At 43.3% G+C, this 19,929-nt stretch overlaps 1 protein-coding gene across 1 annotated transcript in view; it reads left to right on the forward strand.

Annotated features, from left to right (window-relative positions):
- Positions 1-19,929, forward strand: part of Crybg3 (crystallin beta-gamma domain containing 3) — a 112,977-nt gene that overhangs the window by 67,774 nt on the left and 25,274 nt on the right. The window contains exons 12-16 of the mRNA XM_087577276.1: positions 2,278-2,404; positions 10,559-10,701; positions 10,819-10,945; positions 11,819-11,851; positions 17,310-17,419. Of these exons, the coding sequence (XP_087433402.1) occupies positions 2,278-2,404; positions 10,559-10,701; positions 10,819-10,945; positions 11,819-11,851; positions 17,310-17,419 (540 nt within the window). The remainder of the gene's footprint in view (positions 1-2,277; positions 2,405-10,558; positions 10,702-10,818; positions 10,946-11,818; positions 11,852-17,309; positions 17,420-19,929) is intronic.

The following is a 19,929-nucleotide window of genomic DNA, read 5'->3' on the forward strand; positions in this document are numbered from 1 at the left end:
TCTCCCCTCACACAGTGGTTATTTTTAATGTCAAGTATCAATGTAACATTGTACAACTTGTTTACGCCCCAGTAATGAAGGGTGCTTTTAAAATACTCATAGGTGCGCGTGACCTGTCTGCAGTCACCCACTACAGTTCTATTTTTGTGGCTTGCAATACAAACTAATGACAGCCATATCAGCCAAATGAGACGAGAAGAAAACTATCGTACCTACGTAGGTCATACTGATATTCCAGTAATCATTTAATTACTTACCCCTGCATTAAAAACAGGCTCTCTGTTAAACAGACACACACAGTTTGGGCAGACATGTTTTTATTCTATTGTGTTTATCTGTTGTGTTCTCTGGTTTGTGAACACATGTCTTTGCTATGGACTTTTCTTTTTCCCTCCCTGTTACCTAAATGTTTTCCCATGTTAACTAGATGGATTTAAAACTAATGTTCTGCCTTAGGAAAAAAATGAACTGTTGAAATCTAGTGTGATGACTATGGTTATTTTCGAAAATGGCTTTAAAAAAAAGTGAAAGAATGACCTCTGAGAGAGAACACACACTCATAGTTTTATTTGAATGGCTTCTGAGAGAGAACACACACTCACAGTTTCATATGGATGGCTGCTGATATAGAACACACACTCACAGTTTCATATGAATGGCTTCTGAGAGAGAACACACACTCACAGTTTCATATGAATGGCTGCTGATATAGAACACACACTCACAGTTTCATATGAATGGCTGCTGATATAGAACACACACTCAGTTTATATGACAGTCAAGAAGAAAAGCAGTATTCCCACTAGGAAAATAAATGACTTGGCTCGTCATGTCTGCTACCTCTCTCATGGAGTTTTAGCTGGTTAGCTTTGTACGTGGATACTACAGTGTAGCCCTTCTTCGTCCGTTCTCCATTTTGAGGAACCTGAGTGCAGCATAATTGGCGATCTATAATTTCCTTACACTCATTATGAAATAGATACAATAACCATAGTCCATCTTTTAAGATTGAGGTCTCCGTGTGGCTCATTCTTTTTCTCAGTCAAATATAGCTCAAACCAAGCTTCACACAACTTGCTTAATATGAAAGACTGACTGAGACTGTCTTAAGCTGTCTATGAAATTGCCCTCCATTTTTTGAAACTCACTAAAACTTAGTACATTTACAACTCACTCCAGTTAACTGTGGAGTTCCACTCCCTAGCATTGTATGCACATAGAAGGAGAAGGCAAAGAGAAATGAAGGGTGGCTGAAAGTGTATGGCTTCCTGATGTGGGAAAAGAGTTCTGGTTTTGTTTTTGTTTGTTTGTTTGTTTGTTTGTTTTGTTTTTAATTCACTGCTTCAGAGGAGTGAAAAAAAGAATAGCAGGCAGCCTCTTTGGGCTTCACATTTTTCAAGTTTCTGAATCAGAATGTCCCCTAACTGTGAAGTTCCGGTGTGTCCATTTGGAAGGTCCAACCCTTACTGCTTAGCTCGGGTAAAGGCTACGTTTATAGGCAGCACATTTAGTGAGTCATCTGTGCCCACAGTGCATTAGGCACTCCTGGGTGTGATCTTTAGAAAGAGGTAAGATTCACAGAGGAACCTAAGAGCTGGTAGGGCTTTATCAGCGTCTCCTGTTAGGCCAGAACTCAGGAAACTTGTGTCCCTAGCAAGTACTCCACAGGAATGCTTCCTGTTTCCACAGTGAGCGCTGATAAGATGCTAGGATGAAGGTTTCCCACCCATAACTGTTTATAGATGTTTTAGCCCATGTGCAGGACTTTGTGGCCTTTCCCAGTTTCTCCTTAGGAAAACCTCCTGGTGTTGTGTTTTATCAGCAACTGGGTGAAAAGATCTTTTGGCTTAAACTTTGAGTAAATGATTAATACAGTAGTCCTCCCTTGGTTCCAGAAGGGTTTAATCAGTGTAATGAAAAAGATTTCCTTGGATCTCAGTGTGGGCTTGAACCTTTTCTCGTTGGCTGAGGGTGCTTTTTTCCATCGTTTCTGCTTGGCAAATCCTTCTCAGACCATGGTGAGATACGGTTATGAGTCGTGCCTCGAACATAGCTTGCCCTGCTGTGGTTCTGCAAGAGACCTTTGCTGGGAAAAGTTTTCAAACTATAAAAGCCATTGATCCAAGAGATGCACACAGTTTGCCCATATCTGTGCAGGAAAACAAATAATGTCATTTTAAAGATATGAGGTGACAGCTTTGACCTTCATCCCGCTTTTCTCTTTTGCTCTCTTAACTAGTTTTCTCCATGGCTCAACTGAGTATCCTGTATTTCTAGGTGGGTTGCCTATGAAAAGGAACATTTCAAAGGCCAGCAATTCCTACTAGAAGAAGGGGACTTTGAAGATAGCAGTGCTTGTGGGGCATTAAGCGGACCCATCATGTCTTTCCGGTACCTACAAGCTGTGAGTCTGCTCTCTTCACTCTAATTCAGATCTGTTTTATCTTTTCATGAAAATTGGACATGATTTCTGGAGATGGAGTAGGAGAGCCTCCAACTGAACAGGACTTGCCTATATTTCTTGCCTGGGGTGATTATTATAGAATAACCTTTTTTTTTACTTTTACTTGTTTGAGACAGAGTTTCTCTGTGTAGCCTTGGCTGGTCCGGAACCCACTTGGTAGACAAGGCTAGCCTAGGGTCCCTAAAGATCCTCCTGCCTCTACTTCTTGTGTTCTAGGATCGCAAGCGTGTGTCATCACTCCTGGTTTGGTTTACTTTTTATTTTTTATCCATTGATTCCACAGTTATTTTTTAACACCTCCTTTATTAGATATATTGTGAGACACCCTCCCAACATCCAGGGCAGGCAGTCTGGTTGGGAAGATAGCACATAGATAAATGCTCTGAGTTGTTGGACTGTGACTGTATCCCGGAAACAGTTGCTTGGTCTGTTCTTCCTACTTGGAATATGAAGGACTTCATTGGAAAGATGATATCTCAGCCGAGACTCCCAGCACTCAGGGTTACCCAAGTGAAAAGCTTTCATGATGGACAGAAGGCATGCCATGAAGGAAAACAAAAGTGTTGTTTTATACCAGGAGACTGGCCCTGTCCATGGCTGATGTTGAGAGTATTAGCAGGGGGCGATCTTAGCAATGTTGCAGTAATCTGGAGGCTTTGGATTGTTGTTTCAGGGGATGTGGGTCTGCTGACATCTAGTGGGTAGAAGCCAGGAAATCCTGCTACATCCCTGAGTTGGGAAGGTCTTCCCCAACACTAAAGCATTATAGGATGAGTCACAGTGGTGGCTCCTTGGGTAAAAGCAGTTAATGCCAAGCCTGATGACCTGAGTTCAATCCCCAGGATGCACATGGTGGAAGGAGGAAATTAAGATATCCTCTGACCCTTAATATCTCTCTCTATACACACACACACACACACACACACACACACACACACACACGCAAACACAATATGGCCACACATGACAGCAACAATAGCAATGACAATAATTAATAATAATAATAATAATAACAATAATAACAATAATAATAACGGCAAGGCCGCAGATGCTCCTGGTGCTGAGGTAGAGAGACTCGCCTGGAACTACAGCATTGAAAAATGCAGTTAGGTCAGGAGAACATTGGAAGGATGACTCCAGAGTCAGTGAATGAAGGGCCTGGTGCCACAGAAGAATTTAGATTCATCTCCCTTGAGTTGATTGTGAGTCACAGGTGGACCTTAAGTCCCAGTGGACATGAGAAAATTAGTGACTTAGAGAGATGGTTCTGGTGACTGCATGGGGAAGCAGAATCGTAAGGGGTGGGGGTTGCTGCTGCAGCTAAGCAGTCCAGAGTATCCCAGCATTCCCGGGAGGAGTGGAGGGAGACAGAGAAGTGATGGGTGGGCAGCTTTGTGAGGATATTGGAGCTTATCGGATGTGGCTCGTTACCCTGACCAGCCCCTCTGGACTCCTGACAGTGTCCAGAGGAACAGTTTTCTTACCATCCCAGTATTATTGCAATCTCTTCCCAAAATGATCTCTGTTCTGTTTCCAGAATGTTTCTCAGGCCCCCCCACTGAGGGAACTCGTATTGAAGTGAAGGGTAATCATGGGCTCACATAGACTTTAGGTGAGCATAGGGATTGTGTCCTTTAGGTTTCTCCTGCGTGACCCCCACCGAGAAGAGGTGTACAAGGATCAAGGAGAAGCTTCTGTCCCCATAAGTGATCTTTTGCAATAAGAAAGTATATATCGGCAAAAACAGGTTCTACATGGAAGGAGTTGAAGACGTTCCATGGCAGGTTGAATACAGGAGTTGTTTCTGCAGTGACAGATGTGTGGCTTTTAGAGTGTTGCTTCTAGTACACAAGGCCCACACACCTCACCAGACCACTCAAAGGGCAAAGGATGAAACTAAATCCAACAAAGCCTGCTTTCCTCTTCAGGGCACTGACGTCACATGCACTGAGGAGTTGGGGGTCATGATTCTAGTCACTAATATTCACTATTAAACACTTCAAGCCTGCTTCCAAGAGAGAATGAGGTGGGAGCCCTAATGCTACGAGAAACATTTAGAAAGGATATGTTGGTATCTCTGAAGAGCAGCCACAACCAGGGCAACCAAACAGAAACCAACCCAAGCCACTGGCTGGAACGTGCCGGAAGTCAGAAATACAAGAAATATTATAACAAGTACTGCTAAATCAAGAGAGATTTGACCTAGACAAGAGTTTATAGTAATATATGGTAGAAAAGGTGGCGCGAATAAACACATTAATTTCTGCTGTACACCAAAGTTTAAGGCATGTGTGAAAATCATGAGGTAGTTTTTATGATAAATAAGCAGAAGCGCTCTTCAGATAAATCCTCTTCTCTGCCGTGTCTTTAATTAGATTTTAGGATGAAGTTACAATCCTTATGATAATCTTAGTATTTGTCAGGTATTAATTTATGGCTTTAATAGAGACTTGCGCTAACCCTGGCAAAGGCTCCTGCACGCCCACTGAACGAGTGAGGGGTTAGGATGGTTTGAGGAGGAGCAAGTTTGTCTTGTGTAGAACACAGGCCATATTGCCAGTCTCCACTGTTCCGAAAGTGTGGCCTCGAAGAGCTCCGTCACAGCGGAGAGCTGGGTCTTATTCCATTACAGGCTTATTAGGCGTGTGATTTTCCTGCTAGCTATCCAGGAAGGAAAGCTATGTCATGTCGTGTCAGTTCAGATATCCTGGCCACAGTACGTGGAGCACTCTGGATGTGCTAAGGTCAAATGGCGGATATGTTCCTCAAGGATAATGGGAACTGGGCCACTTACTGACAGGACAATGAGTAGTAAATATACACACATGCATATGAAGGGTTTTGACTATATTATATATATATATATATATATATATATATATATATGTAGATTGCTGTCTGTAAGCAGGTGAAGGCGGGTGAAAGACAAGGCTAGAACCTGTTATTGGGCAGTGGAAAAGGAAGGCGGGCTAAGAGTTTTAGAGATGGGAGAGACAAGAAGGAAGGAAGGAAGATGGAGGAAGGAGAAGGATGATCCAAAGTCCACGTGGCTTTAAATAGCCACAGGTAGCTATGAATATCTCGTAAGGGATAGATAATTACAGGACGAATTTTCTTATCTAGGTGGGCAGTTTGTGTCAGTGTCAATTATCTCTGAGTTCATTGTGTGGATGTTTTTGTGAGTTGAGAATTTACTGATACAGATCTAGCTGATGTATTACAGGCCTCTTGATTTTACGGGGGTTGGGGGAATGGGGTGGTGGTGGTGGTGTGTGTGACAGCTAACCACAGGGGGCAGATGGCTGGGAATGTGAGCAGAATCCATAGCAAGAGAACCGTGATGGGCAGTAGCAGCATGGAGCTAGCCCTGGAGGTGGCAAGACCGCCGGGGCCAGAGAGTAGCCGGCGCTAGCATGGGATGGTGCCTTTTTTTATATTTCATGAAATGTGTGTGTGTGTGTGTGTGTGTGTGTGTGTGTGTGTGTGTGTGTGTGTGTGTTTTGATCTTTATGGACCATGGTGTTCAAATTCCTTTTGAATATTTGCTAGCCAGGCAAATAAATAGAAGGAGTGATTGTGGCCCTGGCAGCCTTGCCGAGTTAACAGTGAAAACTGGTGTGACATACCTTTGTCCTATAGTCCGAATGTCTGTGGCCCGGAAAGGGGAAGCATGGCATTCACGGTCTCAGTTAGAGTCATGTGAAACCCCCATGCAAGCAGGCAGGCAAGCCGTGTAGTGTCAGTTCAGATATCCTGGCCGCAGGACGTGGAGCACTCTGGATGTGCTGAGGTCAAATAGCGGACATGTTCCTCGGGGAAAATGGGAACTGGGCCACTTAGTGATTGGAAAAGAAGGAGAAATGGATCCCCAGCTCCCAGTGAGTCACTCAGACACTCACTCACGTGCTGCTGGTTGCTTTTTAAGAAAGCGGAATACTGCAAGGGATGTGGTAGAGTTCAGCCTTAGGGCCAAGGAATCTTCATGTCTTCTCTTCCTCAATAACATTTGTTCAGCCTTCGTGTTTTTCTTCAGGTTTATACTAGATTTTACTGTCTAGATTTACTTTTGCTATTTGATTTTGTTTTTTGTTTTTGTTTCTCCATATCTAGGGTCTGCCTTGAGACCTCTGAACCCAGGTGGTGTTGCAGGCCCCTCTTGCCTTGAAGTTAATAGGTTCACCAGGTCTTTATAGGTACCTGGATCACAGTGCCCACCCAGGGCCGTAGCCTAAGAGCTCACTGGCTGGATCAGCCAAGAGGGTTTATGGAACTTAAAAGTTATCAAAATGCCGAGCCTACTGATTTGTCTTTGAGCTTAAAGCAGCTCTCAGTTTTGTTTTGTTTTGTTTTTTTTCTCACAGGCAGGACTATACCTGAAGCTGTACTAAGTTAAATAAGTGTTTAAAAATATAAAATAGACTATAACCTTTAAAGTTGTGACGGTGTACATATGTGTGGCCCAGGGAGTGGCAATGTTAGGTGTAGCCATGTCGAGGTAGGTGTGTCACTGTGGGCAAGGATTAGAATACCCTTGTCCTAGCTGCCTGGCAGTGTCTCCTCATAGCAGCCTTCAGATGAAGATGCTCAGCTCTGCCTGCACCATGCCTGCCTGGACGTTGCCATGCCCCTGCCTTGATAATAGTGGACTGAACTGCTGAACCTGTAAGCCAGCCCCAATTAAACGTTGTCCTTTATAAGAGTTGCCTTGGTCACGGTGTCTACTCACAGCAGTAAAACCCTCTAACTAAGACAAAAGTCATTCCAGTGTTGTTTATCTTCCTTGAGCTGAAAAAAGACCTACCCTTGCCTGTGGAATGTTCAGTGACTTAAATCAGGGATGTAGTTGCCTAGAATTCATAGGCCGAGCCTAGACATGGCTGTCAGCATCTTTTCCACTAGTCTCTAGAGTAAGGCCTGATCTGATGCTTTGTTTCAATGCCTTTTTGCCCCAATGGTGAGGAGTCCAAACCGAGGCCTCATTCATGTTATGCCATTATGCTATCCCCATGTGATATCTAGAGGCTCATCCTCAGGAGGTCGGGCCCAGCCCTGCACATGGCTTAACATATGGATTGACTTTGAGCTCCAGCTCCGTCCGGCTCTAGGAGATACTACCTCAAGGGCTGCCAGTCGCTGCATCTGATTCCCTGTGTTTGGCAGATTTGAAAGGAAAATTACCAAATGGGACAAAGCCGGGGTAGTGGTTCAGAGGGAGAGAAGTACCTGGAGAAAGATGGAATACAAAAGCTATAAGGCAAAAAAAGCCACAAATAAAAGCAGAAAACAGAAAGAAGGTAGCTCCACGTCTTGGCTTACTCATGCAGACCGCTGCTGAGACCAATGTAGAGAGCTCGGGTGTGGGAGCGCATTTCTGTCATCCTGGATGCTCTCAGCACTTGCATACTGTAGTGTGATTGCTGTGACAGGAGGTCCCTCCTCCCCTTAGCTCCAAGCCTAGCTGTCACTGTGACCCAAGAAGGCTCCAGAACATTCCTCAGCTGGCGCTCCCTGCTGCACAGTGATTTGTGCAAATCCGTAACATGAGTATTTCTGAATGAAATACACACAGGTGCCCTTCTCCAGTGAAACTCAGTGATCCGAGGCACCCCTCCACACACTGTGCTTTTCAGTCCTGAGATCCCAGCAAGGAGTAATCATCAGGTAACTCTAGGGTCAGAGGAACTGGAGACCGGGAGCTTGCTTTTCGAGAAATGGGGAGGTGACTAATTGAGCTATGTCCCTGAGCCTTTCCATTGAGGCTAGGTCTGGTTTTGCTGGTCACTGTTGATCCTGGCTCCTGGCAAGTATCAGGCCACGCCCTGTCCAGCCATCATTGGATCCTCACAGTTGCCGTAAACTGGTCCCTACAGTTTCAGCACAGAGGAAAAGAGGCGTGTCTGTGTCTGTGGTGATGGTGATCTGGCAGGAGGTTCCTGTTGTCAGCAGAACTTTAAGTCACTCAGGGTAAACAATGCACCCTCCTTGGGAAACTTATCCATCTGGGGACTTTAAAGATGATCACAGGTTACACATGGTTTTGTGTGTGTGTGTGTGTGTGTGTGTGTGTGTGTGTGTGTGTGTGTGTAAAACCAGAGATTAGAAGGAAAGAGGAGCGTGTTTTAGAAATGAAGTTTCATTTTAGTAATATCTGGGATAGTACCCGATCCAGAATGAACCTTTTCAGTTTACCTTTTTTATTTATTTTTTTAACCTTTTTTATTTTTAAATGCAGTGCATGAAAGCAATTTACCGAAGGAGGTACATTCTCTTGAATTGCAAACGGTTCCACTGGAGACAGAACCGAAAACTCGATTATGGCTTAGAAATTATTTTGTGGTGAAAATGTCAGGCAAAACTCTTTTACCCTGAGGATTGATAGAACTTTTGAATTTTCTCTCGGCAATTTTTAAGTTTTTGGAAGTGGGGAGGGGAAGGGGGGGTTAAGGAGGTGGTGTCACACACCTTTAATCCCAGCGCTAAGGAAACACAGAGGCAGACAGATCTCTGAGTTCCAGGCCAGCCTGGGCTACAAAGTAAAAAAGTTAGTTGACACGTTGTAGTTTGAAGTTAAAGGTAAGAAGCTTAGTGTTGTGGGGTATAGAGAAATTGACAGCATTTTCTGTACTTACAGTGAACTAATAGGAAGACATTTGCACGTATGTAAGTGGATGGGTTCCTGTATGTGTATGTTGGTTTGTGTGTGTTCCTGTGAGCATAGGCCAGAGGTCCACAGTCAACACCTATCTTCCCTTTAAGCTTTCTACTTGATTGTTCAGCCAGGTCCACTGAACCTGGACAGCACCCATTTGGCCAGAACAGCCTGGGAATGCAGGTGTGCTCCACTGTGCCCAGTTTTTTTTTTTTCCTCTGTTTTTGAGAAATTTATACATGTATACAATGAAATAGGATCTTAACTGCTTCCCATTTTCTTCCATCCCCACCATGTACCCTAAGCATCCTGCACCCCAAGCATCATGTTCATGCCTTTTTAAAATAAAGACTTTGAAAACCCTTTAAGTCCAGTTAGCTCTGCCTATGTGCATGGCTGCAAGGCTGTGAAGGGCTCCCCACTAGCCATGTGACCTCCACTCAGCTTCCTTCCCCAGGTGAGTGTCAGACAGCAGGGGCATCATGTCATGCAGCAGCCCTTCCTCCTCACCTGAGGGAATGGGGTGGAGGTCACAAGGCTATCCAAGAGCTGACAATGAATTCGAGTCCAAATCTGCGTATTCATCCACCCTAAGCTGTTAATCATTATAGAAATGCAAGGACACGAATTTAACCAACAAACATTGCATTATACATATGCATAAAGAAATGCTCATGAAATTTTGCATAGATTATATATAAATATATAACGGTATATATATTTAAAAATTAAGAGTATTTACCATTGGATAGAGAGAAATGGAAAATTTTGTTCAATTTTTTTTTAATTTTGATAACTAGTATGTTTTATTATATATTATTTAAGTCTCTTCCTGGAGGGCCATGGTACAAAATTTCATCTAGCTGTTTTACAGTTTCTTAATTCACTGATGAAATTAGGAATTTATGTGTTTGGTTCTAATGTTGCTCATGTGAGTAGCCTCTGTCTTATAAACACATACGTTTAAAGTTTTTTATAGGATCATAAATATATCAACTTTAAAAGTAATTGTCCTGACCTCATTTTGATTTTTGAACAAGTAGCAGGGTTTTTTTTTTTTCTTAAGCTTAGTTGTATTTAAGGCACATGAACCAATACCCCTTGTTGTTCCCAGTCTGTTGTTTTCACTTGACTCTGTGTAGATTGCTCAAGCGAAAGTCTGAGTACTTCTGTAATTAGTGGCACACGTGATATATCTAATCCTGGCAGTTCACCTAAAACTGTTGGCTAATGTCCGTTTATTTGACATGTGCTGTTTTCAGACTAGAGCAAATCCAGGCTTAGTGTTTTTCTCTAAACTATACAGGAATGGAGATCACGACATCGTATTTCATGCCATTTAAAATTCTTCCTGGACATATTTGCCTGAATGTTTTTCCTGTCCACATATGGAAACTGTGCTGCATATGCTTTCTTAAATAGACCTCTTTCCCTCTGCGTTTTAGAATTTCATAGAATCTTCGATCACACTGTTTGAATCTGACCTAGAAAGCGGGAAGTTTATTGACATTACGAATCAGGAAATTTCTGACTTAGAAGAAATCGGCTTTGGCCGTGAAACAAGATCCATTCATGTGAAGAGTGGCGCGTAAGTAGCCCCTGCTTGAAGAGCCTCGGGGAGTGCGGGGGGGGGGGGGGGGGGGGGAGGGGAGGGGCCGCCCAGAGCTGTTAGCTGCTCAATCCTACACTCTCCTCTCCCTTTCAGATGGGTTGCCTACCACCAGAAGTTCTTCTGTGGAGATCAGTACATCTTAGAGAAAGGAAAATACAAATGCTTTTTTGATTGGGGAGGCTCAAGTAACATAATCTTGTCAATCCGACCGATCCAACTGGTAAGTGAAGCTTGGGGCAGGAGGAAGCTAATAAAGGATCCAGTAGAACCACGGTTCCTAACCGTTCCAGTTCTGCAACCCTTGAATACAGTTCCTCCGGTCGTGGTGACCATAAAATTCTTCTCGTTGCTTCTCCATAACTGTGATTCTGCTACTGTTGTGAGTCATAAGGTGGATGTCTGTATTTTCTGATGGTCTCGGTTGATCCCCCGGGGAAAGGGGTCACTCATTCATTCATTCATTCAGCGTTGCTTGGTGCTCCGGATGAGTCAGTGGGTGACTCACTCGCAGGAGATCCAAGATGAGTGTCACCCGGTGACTCCTGCTCCCTCAAGGGAGAGAGATGCGTGGGTGGCTAGTTACAGTGTGGTCAACAGGAAGATGAAGTATGTAGGTCATGCTGGAAGAGGCGAGGAAGGACACTCAAGTCTCTTGGGGTTAAGACCTTCAGGAAGGAAGGAATCCCCATGATACTTTATGGGAGTTCTCTAGGCAGAAGAAACAGCCCGCCCTGTGCAGAGTAACAAAGCATCGAATACTGCAGCGGGCAGTATTGAGGTAATGAGAAGCCCCACAGAGCAGCCTGGATCCCTATGCCTTGGTGTCAGAAACTGAGGCCCGTTCTGAAGTGTACCCAGGAGCTCTTACCTCCTAGCCTCCGTAGCACTCAGAGTAAACTAGCCCTGAGTACTAAAATCATTCCAAGGAGACTCCACAGGTTATTTGGGATAGAAGGCGTCCTAGGCAGGTGAAGGGATTTAGGAAATCAATGAGACCTTTGGAAATCATTTTCAAAGTACATTTTCAAATTACCCTGACGTCAGCGAAGATGATGTGATGCCAATTTTTAAAATATTTTAAAATGTCTTTCAGGAACCGCTTGGGATAAATGAGCCTCCACACTTGGTATGTTTCAAAGTATTCTTAACTCATCATCGCTGGCATGTTTACCTGAAACATTTACACTTTCTCAAATCTTTCTCTTTCTCAAAGCTCAAGATAAGCTTTATGTTTCTTTGTCACAAAGCAAGTTCCTCTTGTTCTCAGTGCCTGTGAGAAGGGGTAACGGTTTCTGTTACTCGGACTGGCTAGGATTTGTCACGGCACGCTGCTGCTCTAACCACCGTGGGCCCTTGGAACCTGTGCCTCTCTCTCTGGAGTTTCCCGCTCTGTACTGTTGCCATCTTGCTGAGCACTGCCTATCACAGCGTTCCCAGAGGAGCTGTCTTGCTGGGCTTATTAAGTACACAGGCCCAGAAACCATCTGTACTACATTAATTTATTAATTTTCTGGGGAGGGGTGTGCTCTCCCGCCATGATGCATGCGCGTGGAGGTCTGCGAACAACTCGTGGAGAAGACTCACTCCTTCGCCCTGTAGATTCTGGTGTTCAGACTCAGGCCGTCAGGACTGGAGACAAGCGCCTTTACCCACTGAGACTTCTCACTGCCCTGCACACATGCATTTCTGATATTCGTGTCCTCTTTTAAAGCTCTTAAAGGCACTCACTTCCTCACCTCTGCCACCCCTCCCCCTTTTCATCCCCTCTCCCCCACCTCCCCGTGTGTGTGTGTGTGTGTGTGTGTGTGTGTGTGTGTGTGTGTGTGTGTGTTTCAAAAGGGATTGGGTAAGACACCAGTGTTGGTTTATTGTCTAAATTTAAGCTTGAAAAAAAAGAGAGTAGACCTTAGATGAAAGAAAGACTATAAAATGGGAGAAAGAAACACCATGAGAGAGAAAGATGGGAGGAGGCGAAACACTGCTTTCTGTTTCTTTTAAAATAACCTAGTTAGAAAAATCCCTGTCTAAACTCCATATGTAGTGATTGATGACCACTGACATTCACTGCCACGACACAGTGTAAGTCTTTTCTGAGCATGACCAGCCTCCATGGTCCTGTCATTGTGCAGTGTAATCGCGTTCCCACTGGCTGCCAGTGCTTTGAGGTTTTTATTACTTTCCAGTTAGCCTCGGCCTTCAGGGACAGTTCCTTCTTAGATGTAATTGAGTGGTTGTTTTGTAGAGACACATCTTGCCAGATTGGACTTTTGGAAGCCTCCAGCTGTGGAGTTTTCAAGCACTGGGTTTTACATGAGTCAGCACAGCATGTGTAGATAAAGAAGCTAACAGGAATAATTTCAAACTTTTTCTGAGTTTCTCAACTGCGGATAAAACATCCCAATTCTTTAAAGTTCTTTTCCCTTCCCAACTCAACACTCCTTGTTTTCTTTTTTCATTTATCATCATCATCATCATCACATTTGCTTTATATTCCACTCACTGCCACACTCCTGGTCACCCCCTCCCACAATCCTCCCCCATCCTCCCTTCCCTTCTCCTCTGAGCAGATGCCTCCACCCCCTTGGTATCCTCCAACCCTGGCACATAAAGTCTCTGTGAGACTAGGCCCATTCTCTTTCCCTGAGGCCAGACAAGGCACTCCAGCTAGAACATAAGCCACATACAGACAGCTGCTTTAGGAATAGTCCCCACTTTAGTTGTTCAGGACCCACATGAAAACCAAGCTGCACATCTGCTACATATGTGTGGGGAGGCCTAGGTCCAGCCCATGTATGTTCTGTTCTTTAGTTGGTGCTTCAGTCTCTGAGAACCCCAGAGGTCCAGGTTAGTTGACTCTGTTCGTCTTCTGTGGAGTTCCTATCCCCTTCAGGGAAATCCTTCCTCCTTTTTTCCCATAAGAGTCTCCAAGCTCCATCCACTGTTTGGCTGTGGGTCTCTGAATCTGTCTGAGTCAGCTGGATGGGCGGAGCCTCTCAGAGACAGCCATGTCTACAAGCGTAACAGAGTAGAGTTTAAGGCTAGCCTGGTCTACAGAACAAGTAATGCTCTTTGTTTTAAAAAGGAACTTCAATGTTTGGGGGCAGACGGCTGGGTTTTTGTTATAGTCTTTCCGCTTTCCATGCCAAACCTGAAGAGGGGAATCGGCAGGTTAGCTTATGTTTACTAAGGCGCACACTGAGCCTCTGTTTACACAGCATCAGAAACCCCAGCGCATGTCAGACATTTTCTTATTTACGTTTATATAAACAAGAACAAGCAAATCTTGGCTGTGTTCCCATAATGTAGGTTTTTTTCCTGTCTGAGAAAGGAAACAGTTACATTTCAGGACTCAAGTCAGAGAGGAACTTTTTTTGTTGTTGTATTTTTCGTTAATTATCTCAAGAGAAACTTCAAGCTACCCCAGGGAGGGGGCGGGAATCTAGAAAATGTGTAGAGAGTAATTTATATACATGTATTTTGTATATATATATATATATATATATACATGTGTATATATATATATATATATAATCATGATAACTATAAACAATTGCTGGTGGTTTGATAGGCAAGAAAATCTATATCTAATTGTTATTCCTAATAGAAAACCTGCATTTATGGAGGAGAGTGCTCTTCTCCCGAGACTGCAAACCAGTCCCTAAGTCTGAGCTTTGAAGTGACTAATGGGCTTATAATAGTTATGCTTGCTGTTAACATATAGGCCAGTGGTTCTCAATCTGTACACCGTGACCCCTTTGGAGGCGTCACATGTCAGATATCCTGCATATTTATGATTCATAGCAGTAGCTATGAAGTAGCATTGTGGTTGGGGGCTACCACAACATGGGGAATGTTATTAAAATGTTCGAAGCATGAAGAAGGTTGAGAAGCATTGATATAGGGGGATTCTTATACAATCAAAGCCCAGGAAGAACTATTTTTTTTAAAGATTTATTTATTTATTATATATAAGTACACTGTAGCTGTCTTCAGATACACCAGAAGAGGGCATCGGATCTCTTTACAGATGGTTGTGAGCCACCATGTGGTTGCTGGGAATTGAACTCATGACCTCTGGAAGAGCAGTCGGGTGCTCTTAACCGCTGAGCCATCTCTCCAGCCCCAGGAAGAACTATTTAAACGCATAAGATCTTGCCTGAGTAACCAGGAAGATAAGATTTTTATTTAATTGAAGTGAGTGATTTATGTAGAGTCTAATTGAAGATTGGAAACAGATTTTTGTTTGTGTGTTGTCTTCATGTATCCATGAGGACGGTCCACATGGTTGCATGACGTGTTAGAGAGGAAAACTTCTCTTAGAAGTTATTTTCGTGCAAAAGTAAATAAAATTATTTCAAAAGTCCCTGCCAATCCTGTGAAATAAATTGGGCAGGCCATCTGTGTTCGGTCAGTAATTAAGTTACTGGATTTTTAGTTTGTCTTAATGTGTATCATAAATGAAAATGACACAGTGAAATGTATTTCTGCAAAGTCTTAATCATAAAGCGTTCATTACTTCTGCCTCAAGGGGGTAGTTAGCATGAAGACCTGCAGCAGTGACGTGAGGAGGTAACCTCATCCTCCAGTGGCAGAATCTGTTTTTCTTTTCTCTTCTCCCCGTTCCCTCCTTTCTTCTCCCTCCTTTCTTTCACCTCTCTACTTTCTTCTTCTGTCTACTTCCACGGAGGAGACTGTTAAGCACAGACACACATTCCCACGTGGTCCACGGTGATGCATGTAGTTTGAGGATAACTCCTATCTTGTCCTTCTATTTGCTTAGTTTCTAAGCAACACAGTGATCGTCTTTATGTATCTATTGTCCATTGAAGTCTAAAGGAAAATACTATAGTGATTTGTATAGCTAGGTTTTCTCCCACCTTAGATTTTCCAAACCATTGTCACTTAATTTTATTAAGAATGGAAACTGCACCTTAACTGTTTACAGCTGCTGTGCCTAGAATTGGCTTCGGATATCCTGAAGGCACTTTTCATAGGAGGGCTGATTTGGACCATTCTTGGAGCATTGTTGTGAGGGCTGTTCTGATGCACCGACGGAGTGGCCAGAATGGGGTTGTTGTTTTGTAGCTTTGGTTTAATGTTGACTTAACCATGTACTTTCTCATTTTACAAGTAAGAAAGAAATAGACTCAAATACATATTGAGCCCAGTTTCCAAATATTTGCACAAAAATAGTTATCAAAATACTGTGTGTGAATTTAGATTCCTCTCTGTAAGAAAATAAGACTAAGGGCTGGAAGGGGCTTCCAATGGAAATATCTGAGCTGTACTATACTTGTATGATTGCTGTCTGGAATTTGACATTTCCTAAGTTTGTGGTGAAATGTTGAAGTGCAACTGTGTGTGTGTGTGTGTGTGTGTGTGTGTGTGTGTGTGTGTGTGTGTTGGTGGATGTGCTTTGATTGAACTCATGCATGCTGAGCAAAGTCTACATGGATATTAGCACCTCAAGCCTGAATGAGACACAAACATTAAACCCAGTGATACATAAAAACCACACTCTACAAACCAGAAGCACATGAAGTAAGACAGCTGGGAGATCCTTTTTCAAGTAGTGTTTCCAGTTTGTCATGTGAATTTTGATAGTGTTTGCAAGCAGCAGAAAATGTATATTTTCAGAAGTTTGCACTTCATGTTTTATGAATCTCTATGTTATGAAGCAAGCATACATGTTGTTTGGGACTCTTTTCTTGACTGAAATGGGGTGGATCTTCTTAAAACAGGGAGTTCCTTGGTGCTTGATGCTCCTAGTACAGTGTGGTTTCACAACAGGAAGTCACATTGTGAAAGCCACCTCTGTGAAAGCCAGGGGAGTGCCAGGGTTTTCACTTCCTGAACAAAGTCAGGGCAGGATGAGTCTGTCAAGAACCAGATCCCATCAGAGGAGGAGGATGGTGGGGAGCACCAACTGCTGAAGGAGCCTTGTTTCTGATGGCTGCATGTACTCTGCAGACCATTTACTACAGCGCATTCCTTGCACCATGCAAACATGGCTGGGTGCCAGTGTGTGCCTTGGGTCAAGCCAGTTAGAGTCTCCAGAGGATTTTGAGAAACTCATAAATAGGGCACAGTAATTTGTTCTTTCTCACTTTTGATTCAAGGCGTCTAGAGCTGCAGTTGTTTGTTTGTTTTCAGCTCAAGGGGGGGGGGGGTTTGACTGGGATTTCATTGTCTGTTTTACCTTGACAAAAACTTAAGTAGAAACTTAGTGTAATGTTCAGTTACATTATATCAACTATCAACTGTACGTTTGAGATATTATCAGAAAAGTGAGTCCATAGTCTAAAATGTATACCTCTCTCGTTCTTCACCACAAATCTGGGGCTAATCCCACACAGTTTGGCACAAGCTGTAATGAATATGGTAAATACTGAAATTCCGTTCTCACATAAGGAGGAAGGAAGGTGTGCTTAGCAGCCAGTGGCCATTCTTCCCGTAACTGTACTGATACTAAATAAAACACGGATCTAATGTCCTGCTGAACTTTTATGAGTGCCTTAAAGTTTATTTGCCTGTGATGACGTTAAGCAGCCATTTCACGGTCAATTACTATTATGTTCTCGCAGCTCAAAGCATTCAGTAAAGCAGGCTTCCAAGGAGAGTGTATCGATTTCATAAAAGAATGCGCTGATCTGACCTCCTTCACGCCCGCGTCCTTTAAGGTTCTCCGTGGCTGGTGAGTGTGCTTCTCAACTCTTCTCCTTTCACTTGACTGAAGTTTTTAAGTTTATGGAGGTCAGGCTTTTTTTTTTTTTTAATTTAGGCATATGCAGTAATTTAATTTTTAAAAGCACTTAAAATATTAAAAAAAAAAAACTTTTCAGCCTGTGGACTATATGGAAATAAATGATGAGACTAGTTTGCAGATCCTGGCAAAGATTGTGGGTCATTGATAAAGGGAGTCAGCAAATGGTATTTATCCATCCTACGGCGTATGGTAAAAACGTTCCTACTGTCCGGTGGGTGGTAGTGTCGCGTGCCTTCAGCACTTGGGAGGCAGGCGGACCTCTGAGTTCAAGGCCAGTCTGTTCTACAGAGTAAGCTCCAGGACAGCCAGGGCTACATGGAGAAACCCTGTCTTGAAAAACAAAAGAACCCTGGGCTCCAACCTCATAGGTAGCAATGAATAGCCTAGTAAGGGCACCAGTGGAAGGGGAAGCCCTTGGTCCTGCCAAGACTGAACCCCCAGTGAATGTGATTATTGGGGGGAGGGTGGTAATGGGGGGAGGATGGGGAGGGGAACACCCATAGAGAAGGGGAGGGGGAGGGGTTAGGGGGATGTTGGCCCGGAAACTGGGAAGGGGAATAACAATCAAAATATAAATAAGAAATACTCAAGTTAATAAAGATTAAAAAAACAAACAAACAAACAAAAGAAAACAAAGCAAAACAAAAGTCTCGGACTGGGGGTTGGGGATTTAGCTCAGTGGTAGAGCGCTTGCCTAGCAAGCGCAAGGCCCTGGGTTCAGTCCCCAGCTCCGGGAAAAAAAAAAAAGAGAGAGAGAGAAAAAACAAAAGTCTCGGTCTGATCCTGAGGTCTATATATTATTTCAGCAGCACCCACTTGCCACTGTCCCCGTAAGCGACTGTGGGAAAGCCGGACATTGCTGGCATTAAATGGGTAGCATGTCTGCTCCCCACTAGTCCAGAGCCCCTTTCCCGGTTGCTTCCTGCCTGTGACTCTAATCATGGACTTGCTCACATTACCTACTTGTCTCCATTAAGCTGCAAAGTTTTCAGCCTTGCTTGCTACTCATCCCAATATATTTTCCAGGGTCCAGCCCAGATCACCTCCTTGACCTCCACTCCCCCCATTCAAGCAGAGTTTTCTCTGTGTTTCCCTATCCCTCTTCTAGTTTGATTTTTTTTATATATATATCGGTTACTGTTTTTATATTTGCTTCCAAGGGGTAACCATAAAGTCTTGTGAGTTCAGTAGCATGGCCTGCTCTCACTCTTATAAGAGGGAAATATGTAGCAAGGACTCCAAATGGTTTCCATACCATCATATATGGCTTTGAGTCTCTTCTCCATGAAGGCGAAAAAGAAAAGTTCTGAAAGGTGAATTTTGCATTTATTCAAGTAAAAAGAAGCGCTGAAGTTTCCCTACAGGAAAATCATTTTCTCTCCTGATATTGAAATCTATGACAAGTTAGTCACATATGTCTTTACATGCTGGATGTATATGTTTATATTCTAGTGAAGTGAAATGAATTTTAGAGCCATGGAGACTGTCTGAGCACCGAGTCTTTGTGAGAGACCTGGATATAAGCCCAGCCCCCTCCTTCCCAGCTATGTCACTCGATAAGTCTGGTCACCCTCAGTGCTCAGACTCCTTCTCTATGAAGGAGGAATAATGATAGTCCCCTCCTCAAAAGGTTGTCTTCTCCTCCTGGTGCTGGGAATTGAACTTCAAGGTCTCATTCATGCTAGGCAAGTGCTCTACCGCTGAGCCATATTTCAAAGGATTCATAAGCAATTATAAATAAAACAATGCAAACAAAGGACTTTGCCTCTTGACTGAAACATTTAAAACCCACTGATAAATGTCAGCAATGAAGTCTTCACTACATAGGAAAAAATGTCAGCAACCTGTGGTGCCAGCTCACATTCATTCCTGTGGAAATTTAGAATTAGCCTGGTCTAGGTGAAGTGCAGACATTCTTAAATTATTGGGCTAAGATTTAAACACACCCAAATTACTAAATTACTTTTGAGAGTGAATCCTTAACCAGGTATTTGGTGTGTAGTGTACTGAATGGAACTCAATATGAAGGATTCACTTAAAAAAAATTCTCTTAGCTGTCTGATATAAAAGTGACAGGTATGCTTTAGATAAAACCTTCCCCAAAATAGCTTAATTACCCTGATTACTCGTCACCATAAATTGATACCAGGGTCTTTTACTTGAAGACACCAAATTTACAAATGTCATTGTATAAAGCAGATGTGTTTTCATTTCAGATTTCAACTCTGCCACTTAACTGGTGAATCTCAGGAAAATCACATTAGCTTTTATAATCGTAAAAATGATCTTATATCTTCAGTTTAAGCAGTTTCTGAGGGCACGGTGAAGTGTAATGTCCGTGACGCATGCCCGGAGCATAGTAGGCAGGAACTGAACAAGAGCAGCCACCGTTTACTGACCAGTACTGCCCAGCGCCGTGACTGCTGTACCCAAGTGTC

Source organism: Rattus norvegicus, chromosome 11, assembly GCF_021556685.1.
Source record: "Rattus norvegicus strain SHRSP/BbbUtx chromosome 11, alternate assembly SHRSP_T2T, whole genome shotgun sequence".
Taxonomy (NCBI): domain Eukaryota; kingdom Metazoa; phylum Chordata; class Mammalia; order Rodentia; family Muridae; genus Rattus; species Rattus norvegicus.